Genomic DNA, 17,411 nt, shown 5'->3' with positions numbered 1-17,411 from the left:
GATTTTACTAAAATTATAAAAAAATCTAGATTTTTTTCATAAAATAATAAGATTGAAGTTATTAATATATCAAAATAGGACGAATATTTTGAAAAAATAGATAAACCAAGGAGCCTGGGCACTTAAATTATAAAAAATAAATAAATAAACATCTGATTTAGTCAACTATTAGACTTTCAAATAAACAATTTTAAGATCTTAATCATCAAAATTGATCACAAGGTTGATCATCTCAATTATCTATAATATTATTTTTTTATCTGGGGCTAAAGTTTCATGGTTGGATGTTTAAATTGTCATCCAGACATCGACGTAATATATTTATAAGAATTTTTTCTTTAAATGAGAGACGTAATTAAAGGATATTGGACTTCTAGGTTGGTCGCGACTTACGTTTCCTGATTTATTTTAGTGGTCGATGGGAAATTTCCGTTGGATCGGATTAATCATCGTAGGAATAGTCAATGAGGTTAAATTTATGGTGTCGAGGTAGAGACCTGAGTTTTTAAATTGTACAGGTACGTTTTTAAAAAGTTCCAAGGGATATATTAAAATATATTTAAAATGTTGGGGTGCAAAATGAAACATATTTCCTTTTGATCTGTCCAAATACGCGTGGCAGGTTGAAGCTGGGCGGGTAGAGACAAATTTACGCGTATAGAACATACCCATGCTGACACCAGCAAATCACAAGGGCGGGCGAAGGAGGACCCACTGCCGCCGTAAAGCTGATTTAGTTAGCCATTTTGTGGGGAGAACGGGACTAAGAATCAAAGATCCAGTTCTTCTTTCGATTAAAAAAAAAAAGAAGCGATTTTTATGGCGATTTTGCTCGTAAAAAAATTGTTCTTCCCATCTCGATGGTGTTCTATCCGATCCTGGACGTGTTCATGTTCGAGGGAGAAAGAGAGGGTGAAAAAGGGAAAGAAATGGAGGGGTTGCCTTGAATCCAAGACGGTCTCCTCCTTTGACCACCAGCACCCCCTGCCTTCCTTCCCCCCATCTTCCTACACCTTTCCCTCTTCCTTCTCCAAAATTGTGGCCCCGTTGGATCCCCTTTTTTTATATTCGCCTCGGCTTCCCCTATCCATTGATGGTTAGCGAGGTCGCCAGATCGGAGCAGAATGGGCGTGTGCTTCTCCGCGGACATCAAGGTCACCGGTGGCTCCAGAAGAAGTGGCGGCGCGACGGCGAGCGAGAAGCAGGCGGAGGGGCCGCGGAATGAGGCGGCGTCGGAGCAGCCGCCGCAGAAGGGGCGAGGTGAGAAGAAGCGGTCCGTTGGGCTGGTACCTTGCGGGAAAAGAACCGACTTTGGGTACGCGAAAGATTTCGAGAACAGGTACTCGATTGGGAAGCTTCTCGGGCATGGCCAGTTTGGGTACACCTTCGTCGCCACTGAGAAGGCTACCGGAGAGCGGGTGGCAGTAAAGAGGATAGACAAGAATAAGGTAAATCTGCAAACGTGCGTCCTTACTTTTGTTCCTTCGGTTTTCTGTTTTTTTTTTTTTTTCTTCTTTTATCTCGGATGAGAAATGTACGAGCTATACAATTAGAGTGTGTGAAAAAACTGGAAGAATAGATTTTGAATTTGTTATTGCATCTCTATTTGAGTATAATTCAGTTACCTGTTGAGGTTCATACTGAGTCGCAAGTGGATTCATATCTAGCCATCTAGGTGAGCTCCTGGTGAACAGCATACAATTGAAAGATTGTTTACCATCAGTGAGCTAAATACTACTCTCTTTAGTCTTTGCATACTTAAGTGAACTATTTATCGGAGCAATGTTTTTTTTCAGATTCTGAAAACTTCTTTGAATGTCCTGGATTATCTAGCAGGGTTATATTCTCGTAATTGTAGGATTGCCATTATCACTAGGTGGAAAGTTGTTATATATGTTAGTCCAGCTTATCTTCAATAGAGAACAATAGTGAAATGTACACAAATATTTGTCTTTGTTTTCAGAGGATATGTTACCAAGAGAGAAACCAAATGAAGGCAATCAAGTGATAAATGGTGACTGTCCATCTAATTTTCTAGAATATGTGGAAGCTATTGCACGATGAAACATAACCACGACAGATACCTATAGCACATAAGATTTATTCAATTGATATTTGAATGTATTTTGCTTGAGAATAAATACCCATTCTTAATTGAATAAAGCTTCATTCTTTGAAAAAATTTCAGAAGTCCAATACCTTGGTATAATTTCTTTTACTAAGATTTTAGATCTTGAATCTTGATTACACTGCCCGATGATAATCATGTGATTAAAGATTTTATCAATGGTTAGTCTCTGTAACTGATAAAACCAAATCATATATATGATAGTTGAAGTCCATGTGTGTCTTGACTGATAGTAGAATGTCTCTTAGATCATGTTGTGCGACGCAAGAATCAGATCCTCCAGGAGGATGATCATTTTCCTTTACAGGAAGCATAAATGATTCTTCTGTTAGGTCAGCTGAATGTGTGAAATGGATTTTTAACTATCATCTTAAATAATTTCCTTCAGCCAAAAACTTGCCATTGCTAATAGTTTTTAAAAATAAGTATTGTGAGTAATAGTTAGTCATAATTGTCATTGATATGCTTGATTAGTAGTTTTAATTACAATGCTATCTTTTTTATTGCTGAACAAATCCATTAGAGTAAGTCTTTGAACTTCTTATCCTCTATCTAGCATACAACCAACTTTAATTTCTTGAGACAGATCAGCAAAGTTCAAAGTCTGTGCAGAATTTCTAATATTGCTTGCACATTTAATATTCCCTGTCAGAGCTAGGTGAATCTGTGAAAAACTGGTTCAGTGACATAGAGGTAGCACATTTAAGTTTATGAGAATGTGAGAAGACAAGGTGAATCTACAGGAAGAATTGTAGCATCACCTCATCTTGTTAACATCTGAATTGATCCAAAAAAAAAATGGTCGGAGAATTATCAGATTATAGGTTAGGTAGTAAAGAAAGAATTATTGGATGATTTCTTCATTTCAACTAAATCAAAGGTTGACAGCGGCTAAAAAATTTTGTGCTCCCAAAAGGGTAAGTAATCTTTAGATTTACAAGATAGCAAATGCAAAGTGGACTTGAAGAATTATTTGAATGCTAACAAATAGAATCTAAATAAGCAGCACTAACTTTAGCCTTTTTGCAAACGTTCATTAGTAAGTGGAGAAGCAAATTACTTTACATTTAGTGGAAGAAAGACCATATAGTGTAGTCTCATTTGAATGATTGTTTTAAAACTTTACATTAGAGAGTACACACACAGAACTGAGGAATGACACCACGAGTAATTGTGAAAAAAATATCTGGAACTCTAGTGGAAGAAAGACCATACAGTGCAGTCCCATTTGAATGATTATTCTTACACTTTATATTAAAGAGTACACACAGAGGACTGAGGAATGACATCGTGAGTAAATTATATATGTAAACCTATATAAATTTAGGTGAAAAATATTCGTGAACATTAGATATGACTTGGTAACCATATATCTACCCGGTTGGAATTCCACTTCCTCTTTGTCATGAATTATTATGGGAAGTTAATTTTCTTTCTTGGCAGATGATCCTTCCAATTGCTGTTGAGGATGTAAAGCGGGAAGTAAGGATCCTGTCAGCTCTGAAAGACCATGAGAATGTTGTCCATTTCCATGATGCTTTTGAAGATGACTCTTATGTGTATATAGTCATGGAGTAAGTTGAATATTTTCATATATTAATTAGTATGTGAAAAAACTATTTTGATTGCAAGATATGTTTTTCTATGTTTTTGTAATTCCTCAATTGTGAATTGTGGAAGAAAGATAGGAAATTCTACCATCTCAACTCATTTTATTAGAAAAAAATTTATGTAGTCAATAAAAATGGATGATATCTTTTGCACGTTAGTTGAAAGAAAACACCATGTGTACTTCGTCTGGAGAGTGATAATACATTACCAGCTGATAATTCAAATCATAGGCATTAGTTCTTTTTCCTTCCCTTTATTTAAGCAGATTTATATTCTTGTTGAGTAATGATTATTGTCCTTACTGTTGGGATCTAGCGCGCCAAAGACGGGGAAACGCAGCGGAAAAATTACTAGATCCTCTTATCTAGCAGATCCATGCGAAAGGAAGAAACAATTTCTGAAACAAACTATACTAAGCTATATGATAGGATTATACCTTTGATGCGTGCCCTTCGCAATCCCGACAGCAACCTCTTCTTGTTTAGATGTAGATCTCAGCGCGTTCAAGCGTCCGCGCCTCTACGGTATCCACACGAACAAGCCTTGTCTTTGATTGTCTCACAAACAAAGCAAGATGGAGAAGAAATCACAAGGTTGTGCTAGCAACCACAATGGTGATTTCGGCCAAGAAGAGGAAGGAAGAAGAAGAAGAATGCCAAGGGTCTCAACACATCAAAACTATAGAAGAATATCATCCAAAATGATATTTATAACCATCCCATGGTATATCAAGAGTCTCCACCCTTTCATCTTCTAATCTAATGGCTCAAAATTAACCATTCAATCCAATGGTTCAATTTTGACCATTCAACTTCCTTGGTGAACTCAAGTTCACCCAATGAGTCCAACCCATTGATTCTCAAGCAACTCGACTCAATCCAACAATTGGATCCCTTTGAGTCTAACTTAAAAAGTCAAATTCGGATTACACTTAATCCATTGATTCATCACATGCACCCATCTCCATATCAACTTGTTCTTTGTGTGTGACCCTATAGGCTCTCGTCGTTGGCAATGTACCCAAATCAACATTTGCGATACATAAACAATGAGTGGCATCTAGCAAGGCATCATTGCTACCCAAGTGACGAGAAAGTCGAGATCCGACCTAACCTGTCCGTGGCTATCATCATGTATGACTTGGTCCCTCTATCCTTGATATCTAGATTGATCAATGAGGCATAGACTGTGTCATCCTCTTATCAATCTTTGTGTTTCTTGATCTCCAAGTAGACACACTTATCAAATAAGCTCAATATCTCATATTGACTCATTTACGCATGGTCATGCTTTCTTGTGTCCTACTAATCAAGAGGCTCATCGCTTCCGTCATATGGAAGAGATAGATCTCATCTACATCACTCACATCCCTCCACATAATTTATTGCATACCCGACTTTATAGTCCACCTTGTTATGGGTGACGTTTGACGATACCAAAGTATACAACTCCTTATGTAGGGAACCGTAGTGACTTCAGGTCTAAGGACTATTCATACCAATAGTCACATGAGAATGTTTATGACACTCATACGACGATCTATGAAACATTCTCATGGCGGGTCATTCAGTATATATTCTCTAATATATACCCATGTGTCAACCTGATATCTCATATCCATGACTTGTGAGATCAAGTCATTTGTTGACCTACATGCTAGTTTCAACGCATTAATATTGTCCTTGTATATTAATGCTCGACTAGGAATAGTTAAGAGTAGTGTTCTCTATAATATCTCACTATCAATTCAACCAATTGATATACTGTAGATAAGAACCTACTACCCAAGGACAGTATCATATTTATTCAATTGGTACTAAACTGAAATAAATATAATAACCACCTTTTGCCTATTATTAATAATGATATATGATACAATATGAGCCCTTTACAATCATCTCATAATTGGTACTAGGGCTAATACTAACACTTACATGTTCTGTTTTTTCCTTAATATGTTAGTTCAATATGGCAATATTGAATACAAAGATTACTGGTAACATCTTCAATCAATAGCTTTATCTTAATTTGATAGTTCTATGATCTATGATAGAATATATTTCTGTAAATCTGAATGTGACAATAGAAACAGTAATGTTCTTGTTATTTCTTTGTTTGATGCCGGTATCATATTTGTTTTTCTCACTTGTTTATCAGGTTATGTGAAGGAGGTGAATTATTGGATCGAATATTGTCCAAGTAAGTTCCTCCGACAGTATGAGAGTTGATGCTTTGATTGTTTATCTTATTGGCTCGATCAAAAAACTATTTTGCTAAAAATTTCATGTGATTTCTAAATTTTAGCTATCTTATGTACAGAGCTAACTTTCTATTTATCAGTTCTGTGTTTCTACTGCTAGTCTGTTACACAAAGACAAAGTACAATTGCTATATCTGTTTTCTAAATTGTTAATATTTCCCAGAAAGGATAGCCGTTATACTGAGAAAGATGCTGCAATAGTTGTGAGACAGATGCTCAAAGTGGCAGCTGAGTGTCATTTGCATGGTTTGGTACATCGAGACATGAAACCTGAGGTAAAATATGACTAACTTATTGAGCCATTTTGACTATAGTTGGAGAACCTAATGGAGTTCCTTTGATTTGACTCTGAAAGCATCGCATGCATTTTTGCAGAATTTTCTTTTTAAATCAACTAAAAATGACTCGCCTCTGAAAGCAACAGATTTTGGGTTGTCTGATTTTATAAAGCCAGGTTTTGTTATCATACTCATCTCTAAATTTGAGTGCTTTTCATGATATATGTTGTATTTGAAAAGTTCCTAGAAACTTGTAATCACATTATCCAGGGAAGAAATTCCGTGATATTGTTGGAAGTGCATATTATGTTGCTCCGGAGGTGTTGAAACGGAAATCTGGACCTGAATCTGACGTTTGGAGCATAGGGGTGATCACTTATATTCTTCTTTGTGGTAGACGCCCCTTTTGGGACAGAACTGAGGATGGCATATTTAGAGAGGTAAATCTATATTTGCATTTGTAAGATCAATAATTCTGATTATTTGTTTATCTTGAAAGTAAATAATAAATAGAAAAAAGAAAATTTTAACATTTTATCCTTCATGATTCAACTTCCAAACAAATTGGTTTGTTAGAATTGTTGCATTTTGCTAAAAATTTCCTTCCCTTTACCACTATTAATATAAACAGATTTTGTCCAACTATGTATTTTCTGCATAATGGTTATTTCTTTTATCCAGTGTGGATTCATTACTACTTGCGAGCAATTTAATTCTCTAATGTTTGTGTTTTTATTTTGGTTGTTTGGGTTAAAACTCTCAAACTCAAAAGCTATCTTTTGAATAATAGTGTGTGCATAATATATGTATTTATATACACTTCTTGTTTGACATACAATGTATTTTGCAATCTTGTCTTGCAGCATCCTAATTATCAGTGCTGATGAAAACATAGCACTATTTCTTTTGTATCACCCACTGTCAAATGCTTAATCTAGGGACACGAATGCTGACTAAATTTCACAAGTTACTTTGTCAATATCATGAAATCTGAGGATGTAGAAGTTGAAAACACAAAAGAATTTGCTTATTTCTCCAACATGTACTATTTGTCTGAACACAAGGCCAACATAAAGAACTTGAGTGCTTAACAAAGTTATGTATTTTTTTAGTTTCATATGTCATCTTGATGCTTTCTTCCTTTGCTTCATTTTTTAAAATAAAAATCTTACAGCTGCTTATCTAGTTTTTACATGGAAATAAGAATTTGTCAGATTCAGTGGAATATATTTTTGTGATCTATACATTTAGTCATAAGTTTATAGAAAATGTACTTGATTCCTTCACTTTTACTCAGTATAGTTGAAACTGCCTTATTCTTCATGCGGTAGTAGGTGTAAAGAAATAAATTTAAAAAGGTTATTACTTTATTTTGTCCCATATGCTTCCCTTTTTCTCTTCTGCATAAACAATATTCTCTTCTTTTTTTCTCCCTTTCTTGCAGAAGGTATAAGTATCCTTGTTGCTGGCTCGCAGGTGTTAAAGAACAAGCCTGATTTTCGTCGGAAGCCATGGCCACAAGTAAGCGACAGTGCAAAAGATTTCATCAAGAAGCTATTAGTAAAAGATCCACGTGCGAGACTTACTGCTGCCCAAGCTTTGTGTATGTATTCCACCTGAGTTTCTTTGTTGTAGTTCGTCTGTACTATTTACCATCTTTTCTGAGATTATTTACAGGGTTCAATTTTAACATTATGTTTAATCTTTCTTCTAAGTTCTTAAGTTCAAATCCCTTCACTAATTAAGATTCAAGGTTTTCTTATCTGTATGAACGATCGAGATGCTATTGTCATCAGCTTCCATTGATATATGGCATTCCCTGATTATCAAGTTTTCTACTTCCAGCACATCCATGGGTGAGAGAAGGGGGTAGCGCATCAGAGATCCCACTGGATATATCTGTTTTATCAAATATGCGCCAATTTGTAAAGTATAGTCGTCTAAAGCAGTTTGCATTAAGGGTAGATATTTGTTCTCAGAAGTTTATTTATTTTTTATAAACAAGTTCTCTGAGACACTAATTCATTTTATGCAGGCAATAGCTAGTACTCTGGATGAAGAAGAGTTAGCTGATCTCAAGGACCAGTTTCAAGTAATTGATGTTGATAAAAGTGGTTTAATAAGCTTTGAAGAAATGAAACAGGTTAGACTTGATAAATTTTTTCTTGCATGCTTTGGAAAGTTTGGTTTAGGCATCAGCATGACACTGATATTCTCTATCAGTATTATTTTACAAGATTTGAGGGTTTTTTTGCTTATATATATATATTTAAAATGCATATTTTTTACAACCTGGTATGCAAAAAAAATAATATATTTATCAATCATGTGGATCATTGCTAACAATGTTTGTTGCAGAATGATGTAAAACTCCATTTAGCTTTTGTTGAATATATAATGAAATTGCCTATAGTTATTGATGTACATATGTAATTGCTTTGGAGTTCACTTTAGACAATCATTATATAGTGATCTATGTCACCATCTGCTTAAATGAGAGAATTTATCTACTAACTTGTTAGGCCCAACTACTAGTCTAAAACGCTCAAGACTAAGTAAATAGCAACCTGTTCATTTAAGCCTACGAAGCTCTTTTCCTAGCTCACAATTTCTCATGTTAAACTAAACTATGGTATCATAGTCCCCCTCATTTAACGAATGCTTTAATGTTGCTACACCAAAACCCAAAATTGTTCCTAATGATGGTATAGAGGGTGATGGTGAATCCTTATAATTCATGTAGCTCTTCTAGCACATTTCATCATGTCTAGGATTGGTTTCTTTCTATCATACCATTATATGACAACACATGAAGTAAAAGGATTGAGTCATTTACTTGTTGCACTCGACAATTGGTTCAGAATGAATAAACCAAGACAATAATAGTTGACTCATATAATCTTGTAAGCTGCTTGCATTAGCTGTTGGCTCTCTATGTCGGACTAAATTAGGGTGCCACAATCTACCTTCTCGTCTTTTATGTGGGTTGAATTCTTAAGTATATTGTGCACATCAGATCTTTACATCAAGGACAGTCTATTAATGTAAATTGTAGAACCATTTACTTATCTTCTATATGAATAGATTTCATTTTATTTCATGTTGAAACTCAAGATCAGGGCTTAGGGTAAATGGGGTGACAACATGGATTGTTATTTAGATTGGATAAGTTGAAGGAATTGAGAAATAGAAGGCATCTTCCTTCCTAGGTTCTGCATTGGCAGGATTGTATGTTACACGTTACTCTTCTTAAGTACAGTAGATAAAGTGGGCAATTTTGACACTGCAAGGTTAGACAAGAAGTGGTTGTGCTCTATGCCTATATTCTGTAACAGTGGGGCATAGTGACCATTTCAGTAAACAATTTTGGACTTTCTTTAATGCCTGGGCTCAGGGAAAGAGTTATCCATTTAGTTGTAGGAAAGAGTTAATTAGGAAATAAATGCCTAAAGATTTCTGATGGTCCTGTCGAAGCCTATGTGAATCCATGTGTTGCATATACAAGTTGAATCTCAACGATACTCTTCTCACCCTACACTTTTAACAATTGTCATTCCTTTAAAATGAGTGAGTAGCATTGATGCATATAATGCAGAAATTTACATTCTTAGCAAGGAAGATTTAGAAGCTGAAATTTCTACTGGAACGTGATATTGTAACTAGTTTCTTGTTTTGAATTATAATTTTTTACTTAAAAGGTATTTCATGGTTTTGCCTTATAGAGAGAGAGAGACTCATGACTTCGAGCAGCATTTAGTTCCTCTAAGTCTCTAACATATTTCTTGATTTTTATTTGCCACTCTTGTACTTACTTTTTTCATTTAGTACTGCCTTCTCTCCATTGTTTACTTTTTTCATTTCGGGCTACCTTCTCTCCATTGTCCAGTGTCTATTAAGTGTTACACAATATAGTGGTCCATTCGCAATACATAAATTAGAATCAATTTGGAAAATGTACTATCTCTGACTCTGCTGTTAATGATTTTTTGGTCATGGTCAGGCTCTTGCAAAGGATGTGCCTTGGCGATTAAGAGGACCACGCGTACCAGAGATTCTTCAGGCTGTAAGTCTCTCAGTTCAGTATCATTATTATAGTTGTCTGCTGATTCAGCTACTGTACTGTTTCTATTGAATTATGCATTTAATTCTGATATCAATCTGCTTTGGACTACTTCACAAATTGCTAGTACAACACACATGTAGTTCTTTTAGCAAATTGGAATGCTATAGATAAGTAATTTTTACTTCTTTGATTCATCGTAAATTATGCTTGTACATTTGATAGTTCCATCACTTGCTTTGCTCTGAGACTACTTTTCTTACAGCATTACTTCTAAAATGTATATCTCTGTCACTATATGTGATTAATGTTTGTTTAAACAAACTGGAAACAGTTTTTTTTTAAAAAAAATTTATTTCCAAAATTTTCATTTATCAACATTCTTACATTTTCCCCCTTGTTTTGGGGGAAAATTAAGCAACTTTATCTAAAAAATATATATGAAAAAGAAAACAAAAAGCATAAAAAGGCAAGCTGCTGCATTCTTTAATGGTTTACTGGATCACCAGCACATTCCTATCGCATGATTATGCATAGAAGGATGAAATTAAATGAACTTGTTAGGCCTATTGCCCTGACCCTAAATTCTTGAAGTCAATGAATCGTCTTGTTAATAAGTAATCATACATGCGTCATAACAACAAAGAGGTACACCACCTAAACTCAAATGAACCCATCTTAAATTAATGTCGATACCAATTAACAAACGAACCTCAACTGATCTTACACAATCTTACCAATTTGTCGAAACTGATGGACTGATGATTTATGTTATACCACAGATAGATAGCAACACCGATGGACTTGTTGATTTCACAGAATTTGTTGCAGCAACTTTGCATGTGCATCAGATGGAGCAAGACTCTGACAAGTGGCATGTCCGATGTAAAGCCGCTTTTGACAAATTCGACATGGACGGGGATGGATACATTACACCAGAGGAACTTAGAATGGTGAGCTTCTTTAGCATTATGGTTTTTATATTAGTTTGTGGTGGTCACAATAACAAATGTGAAAAAGTCAGTGTATCGTGGTACCGAAGTAATGCACACCACTCAGTATCAGAACACGATAGAATTTACAGTATATTACTCGAGCAATCTTCGAGGGCAGATATCCAAATAGGCCCTGCTAATGATGAATTCTGTATACAAACCCGCCCTATTTGAAAATACCAATCCAGACCACCTCTTACCTATTGTACCGAGATAACATTTTCTGGCCATTAAACTGTTTCGCCAAACAACTTGATAAAGAACATCATTAAACTTTCAAGTCAAAGTTGGTCTAGATGATACCAGTACACTTAAGCATGAGGAGAAAAACCTGTCATATGGTTTCACCAAATAAATAGTTTGTATTAAAATTAGACCATTAGCAAGTTTCTTTTGGTGAAACAAGTCGACAACTTGATGATCATGGTCAAAAAGAAATGTATTTTGGTACAATTGATGAGACTGGGTCTAGATTCGGCATTTTAGGGTAGGTTGTCGAGCGAGGAGTTATTACACTCCAAGAACTGCACCTATGGGAATAGCACTTGAGCATTCCTCCTGTTAAGTATAGAATTTGTAGGTAAGAGCATGCATTATGTGATGTGGTATCATCTTTTGATTTTCAACAGGTTACATGTTCGAGTCTCGGTGATTTTCAAGTGTTTTACCTTACTCTCGATCAGAGGATCATATCTTCCATTTTTTATCAGAAGTTATCATGATTCTTATCTTCTAGTCTGTATGTCGCCAGATATTGATACAATTCAATTTTCTGAATTGCTTAAAATTTCTAACTGGAGATTGATTCCTAATTGCAGCACACTGGCTTGAAGGGTTCGATCGAACCGTTACTAGAAGAAGCTGATATCGACAAAGATGGCAGGATCAGCTTGTTGGAATTCCGTAAGCTCTTAAGAACCGCAAGCATGAGTTCGAATGTTCCTAGTCCATCTGGTGTAAAAAATCCTCAGTTTTTCTAACTTGCTTTGTCGATCGAGGGAAAGGAACACCGTCGAAGGTTGGCAGATTTATTGTCGCCTATATTCCTCTCCCCGACATATCTCAGGCTTTATCAAGAGCCACTGTGGGCATCGTTGTTTTCTTCTTTCTTGGCTTTGACTGCAGCAGCATTGCGATCAGTTAGAGCTAGAGATAGCGAAAACTTTGGTAAGAACTATGTGAAGAAGGACTAGGGATGGATGTAAAATAACAAAACTTTCATGCACAGTTTGTACATTAGGTTGCACAAGGGTTTGCTTTCGCCCAAAAAATGTGGTGTGGTATTGTGTATATCTAGTTCAAATTGTTCAGTATGAATAGAACATATTCATGCCTCTTCTAGTTATTCTTCTACTTTTTCTTTTTCTTTATAGTTGTCTCTTTTCTCTTTTTTTTTTTTGTTTTTTTTTGTTTTATTGTAGTTCCTATTTGGATCATGTTTCATTTTCTCATAAACATCCAGTGGGGAAAATTCAGATTTAGCAAAGTTTTATCCCCCATTATTTCACAGCTAACTCCATATATTGTCGAAACTGCAAGCTCAATTTCCACCTAACAGGAGAGAGCCTCCTCCGCACCAAAGCGCAAATGATGCCTTCTCGCTTAGGATCTCAATATGACTACTATTAACAATGGAGGAACATTCAAATGATGAAATCAAAAACTTTAGGGACCCAACTATGGAAGATGAAACTAGAGAAATTTGAATTAGGATGGTAAATTAATCAGACTATTGTGAATAAATTTGATGAACAAGTTTGACATTCAGTTTGATACACATAAGATCAATTAATAAACAAATTTAAATAATTCGCTAAACTAAATAAACATGTTTGAACACATGTGTTCAACTCGTTAATGTTCATGAAAATATTCGTGAACCATATTCATCAATAAAATTCTTATCAATATACTAAATAAATAAACAAGCAAACTTTCAAAATAAATAAATAAATTTACTTTGTCAAACTCAATAACAGATCAAACAAGTTTAAATATAAAAGTTTCAAACAATCAAATAAATTTGAATTGAGAATTTGATCAAATTTAAACAAATTAAACTCAAGTCAAACTTGAACCAAAGTTAAGTTAAAAAAAATCAAACATATTCATTTCTACATATTGATTCATTTTAGACTTAACTTATCTACTTTATCAAATACCATAAAATTTAGCTACTTGCATTGTTTACCGTCCTAATTTGAATTTGAACTCTCCCTGGAAAATAAATTTTTAGGGTTTGGCTCTGTTATCGTATTTTAATGTCATTATTTTATTTTATTTTAAAGATATTTAGATGTAATTATTTGGCATCACTAAAGGAAATATATTATGAACACAGAAATAAAATAGTCAGAAGTGCTTTAGAAAACAACAAAGTAATAAAATAGTCAGAATTTAAATTTTAATTAGAATAAATATTTTAAAATTTGATTTTTAAGTGTTTATAAATTATATTTTAGATTTATCCCATAGAAACTTTCCATATTAATATTCCATTATTAGCAAGAATTAAAGGTCTGGTCATTCTTGCAAATTGATTCAGCCGTAGGCAGTGCTCCAGAAACGCTTAACGGTGCCTCGATCGAGGATTCGAAGCACCGCCTCGTTGGTGGTGCACCTCGGCGTCTTGAACTGGCTAACCGCCGCGCCGTTACCGACGTAGTGCTCCATTATCTCCCGGAACGTCCCGGCGGCGACTACCCTGAGCTCCAGCGGGCCGATCGACCTCGTCCGCCTCGACACCACGTACCCCTGGTCCGCGAAGGCCGCGTCCATGGCGGCGCAGCACTCCTTCAACACCCCCTCCGCCGCCTTCCCCTTCAGCTCCCAGTAGACCACGTAGTGCCCGGAGCACTCCCCCGCGGCGACGACGTCGGCGTAGCTCGTGAAGTCCACCAGCTCCGCCCCCGATTCCGACAGCAACCCCGCCGCCGTCTCCACTGCCTGCTGCAGGTCCCGCTCCGTGTTCTTGTCGATGTTAACCGTCAAGATGAGATTTTTACGGTAGACGAACGCCAGCCGCGGCGCGCGCTTGTAGAATCCGGTGACCTCCACCACATCCCCCAGTCGGTAACGGTACAGTCCGTTGAAGGTGGTGAGGACAATTTCGTACTTCCGCCCGACCACCACGCCGGCGAGCGGCACCGGTTGCTCTGCCTCCAAAATTCCTTTTTTATCCCGTTCGTCGAGCAGGGGAATGAACTCGAAGTATGCGAAGGTGGGCATCACCGTGAAGGTCACTTTTTCTGGCGGGTTCTCCGGCTCCAAGTTCGCTCCGATCCAGCTCTCAGTGGAGCCGTAGCCGGCGGAGACCAATGGCACCGCCTCGCCGCCGGCGTAGTGCCTCAGCTTCTTCGTGTACGGAATCATCGAGCCGGTCATGATGGCGGACACGTACTTGGCGTTGGGCCACAGCTCCGGGATCAATCCGAACCACCCCAATTCCTTCAACTTCTCACATTTCTTCTTAATTTCCGACGCGAGAACCGGCTCCGGCCGCCGGAGATGCTCCGCGACAGCCTTCCTCATCTCCGGCGAGGTGATATTGGCGCTTAGCTTCCCCTGTTCAATGTCGGAGCAGAGGTCCTCCCACTTGGCTTCAAAGGCGGCAAAGGCCTGCACGATGCAGTAGGCGAAGGTGGAGGAGACGCACTCGACGTCGTGGAGGAGGAGAAGGCCCAGGAGGAGGTGACAGTAGAGGGACTGCTGGTAGTCGCCGCCGGCGATCACTTCGTAGGGGCTGCAGGTGAAGCATTTGATGGTTCTCTGCTTTGTCCTGAACTCCTCGCTGGCGAAGTAGTGGCTCGTCGCCGTTCCAGCCAGGATGCCGCCGCCCGGAGTACGAAATTGCTTGCTGCTGTAGATGAACTCCAAGATTCTACCGCCGGCCTTGGTCGGGAAAATCCTACAAGAATAATTTATTTTTTAAAAAAAATAAACGTTCAACAATTAATTACTTCAAAATTCGATCTGCGAGTTAAGATCAAGAACACCTTGATATGTGAGCAACTGCCAATCTTGAGATCTGGAGAGTAGATTGACAGTTGAAGCGTGTGAAGGGCACGTACTTTGGCCGGCCATCGGTAGTTCCTGAGCTGCAAATGATCAAAATTGGTTAGTTAAATATATACAATTGAAAATTTAAACTAATGAAGAATAATTTTACATCTACTTACAACAATTAAAGAACGCACTAGAATAGTTTGAGACGAGAAAGAGAGAGATGGTTTTTTTTTTTTTGGAGGGGAGCAGTGGATGCCAAATCTATCAGAGACGATCTTTTAGGGTTTAGGTTCGAGATTTAGGGCTTATTATAAGGGATAATTTTGTCATTAAACAACTGCACGAATTACCTGAGCGAGAGCATGGTGATGGGGTCGGCCGTGAGCAGTGGGGAGGCGTCGCCGCCTGCGATTCGTCGGATGTACGGCTCGAAGTCCGCGTGCGAAGCCAGCGGAACCGCGGAGGCGAAAAGCGCCTCGAGCTCGGCGGCGCCCATCCCGCCGACGCCGTCCGCCGCGCCGCCGAGCCACCTCCGCAGGTACTCCGTCCCGAGGTTGGCCTCCAGGATGCGGCGCAGCGTCTCCGCCTGCACTTCACCGGCGTTCTCCGCCACCTCCTCGAACCAGCCCAGCACGGCCGCGCCGTCGGCGTCCTCCGCCGGGAAATCCCGCCACGCGTCGCCGCCGGCCATGAATGAAACAGGGGAAGGAAGGGAGGAAGGAAGGAGCAAGCGACAGGGTTCGAATCAATGGAAGCCGACGAAATCAATGCGTATTTATAGTGGAACAGAGGGAAGAAGACAACGTAATTATTGATTGTACGACGGATGGCTGGCCACAAGACTCATCCTCGATCTGAACCGTCGCTGAGGGAAGAGGCAGATCGCGGTGCCTCGATCTGATCGACGATCACGAGAGCGGCGCCGAACTGCGATCTTTATTGTTTCCACCGGAGCTCCGGCGACGGAAAGAAGGAAAGACAGGGCGATTTAGGCGAACAGCTGCTGTCACGGGATAATTTTCTATTATTGAAAACGAAGTCTGATTGAACGCGATCTCGGATGAGGGTTGCCATTTAAAACTCAAGATATTTTCGTGGGACGATATATAGATGTTGTTAAATGAGATTATGGATAGAAATTCTGCGCATTTGTATATATTTTTTTTTATATCTTGATGATCTATACTAATAATTAGTAATCGATTTATTTTTTCATCTAAGACAGATTAACAAAAGCTGGACAAGCGAATCATATTTAAAACTTAATAAGAATAAAACGAAAAGTGATCTTGGGAGTATCGAATCACTTTACGCAATGATGAACGAACACTTAAATGGGGAAACTGTGCAGAATTAGCGAGTATTTTCAGCATTTTCCAGTGTTGCCACTTCTGTTTCGTCCATTTTTGGTATTTAGAAAACTAGATTTTGTTTGTCTTATTTAGCTTATTCCTGATCCGCCATGTAAGACTGAAGAGTAAGATAGCATTTTATTGGAGAACCACGCACATAACTTTCGAGATTTCTTATTTGCTTTCTCGATTGGCACGCGGTTGTTATCTATCTGTATATTTATTTGTTTGATCTCTGTGATCAATTCCAAGTGAATATAAAAGGTCTGACTTTCTTATAAAACAGGTCATCGTACTAGATACAATGCCGATGATTTATCTATTTTTCGAAAGTGCTGGATGATCATTTTATCTTTTTGCCACAAGATTTCTTCTTATTTGTCACCCCTACGGGTGTAGCCAAGTTAGTATTTGAACAAGATTTACCATCAGATAATATGGTTCGATTCTCGGTAAATACTGTTTCAAATTATCTCATATCTCATGTAGACATGAAGATCGTTTGTTAAGGTTGAATAAACCTTCATAATTTAGGTTGGATCGTGAATTCGCTAGAGGGAGGTGAATAGCGATTAAAATAAAATCATTTATCGAGTTAGAGTGCACAACGAAAGAATAAAATCAGAGCAAAGCTAACATGAACCGATTTTACTTGGTTCGAAGCTTTCGTCGATTCTAACTCCAAGCTCGCATTTGTTGAGTACTTTCGATGTGCAATCCAC

At 37.8% G+C, this 17,411-nt stretch overlaps 2 protein-coding genes across 2 annotated transcripts; one reads left to right on the top strand and one right to left on the bottom strand.

Annotated features, from left to right (window-relative positions):
* Nucleotides 1-808: 808 nt before the first annotated feature.
* Nucleotides 809-12,666, top strand: LOC121967415 (calcium-dependent protein kinase 4-like). The gene is made up of 12 exons (XM_042517617.1): nucleotides 809-1,448; nucleotides 3,572-3,702; nucleotides 5,897-5,938; nucleotides 6,163-6,274; nucleotides 6,375-6,453; nucleotides 6,548-6,717; nucleotides 7,754-7,880; nucleotides 8,123-8,238; nucleotides 8,313-8,420; nucleotides 10,278-10,340; nucleotides 11,120-11,290; nucleotides 12,151-12,666. Exons 1-12 carry the CDS (start codon nucleotides 1,125-1,127, stop codon nucleotides 12,310-12,312), a joined length of 1,605 nt encoding a protein of 534 aa, XP_042373551.1. The 5' UTR covers nucleotides 809-1,124; the 3' UTR covers nucleotides 12,313-12,666.
* A 1,107-nt stretch (nucleotides 12,667-13,773) lies between these two features.
* On the bottom strand, nucleotides 13,774-16,373 carry LOC121967413 (indole-3-acetic acid-amido synthetase GH3.10-like). The gene is made up of 3 exons (XM_042517616.1): nucleotides 15,688-16,373; nucleotides 15,328-15,429; nucleotides 13,774-15,239 (listed from the first exon to the last, which is right to left on the bottom strand). Exons 1-3 carry the CDS (start codon nucleotides 16,026-16,028, stop codon nucleotides 13,874-13,876), a joined length of 1,809 nt encoding a protein of 602 aa, XP_042373550.1. The 5' UTR covers nucleotides 16,029-16,373; the 3' UTR covers nucleotides 13,774-13,873.
* Between the last annotated feature and the right edge of the window lie 1,038 nt (nucleotides 16,374-17,411).

This window comes from Zingiber officinale, chromosome 3B, assembly GCF_018446385.1.
Source record: "Zingiber officinale cultivar Zhangliang chromosome 3B, Zo_v1.1, whole genome shotgun sequence".
Taxonomy (NCBI): domain Eukaryota; kingdom Viridiplantae; phylum Streptophyta; class Magnoliopsida; order Zingiberales; family Zingiberaceae; genus Zingiber; species Zingiber officinale.
Note: the sequence above shows the minus strand (reverse complement) of the source record. Positions and strands in the feature narration are given on the sequence as shown.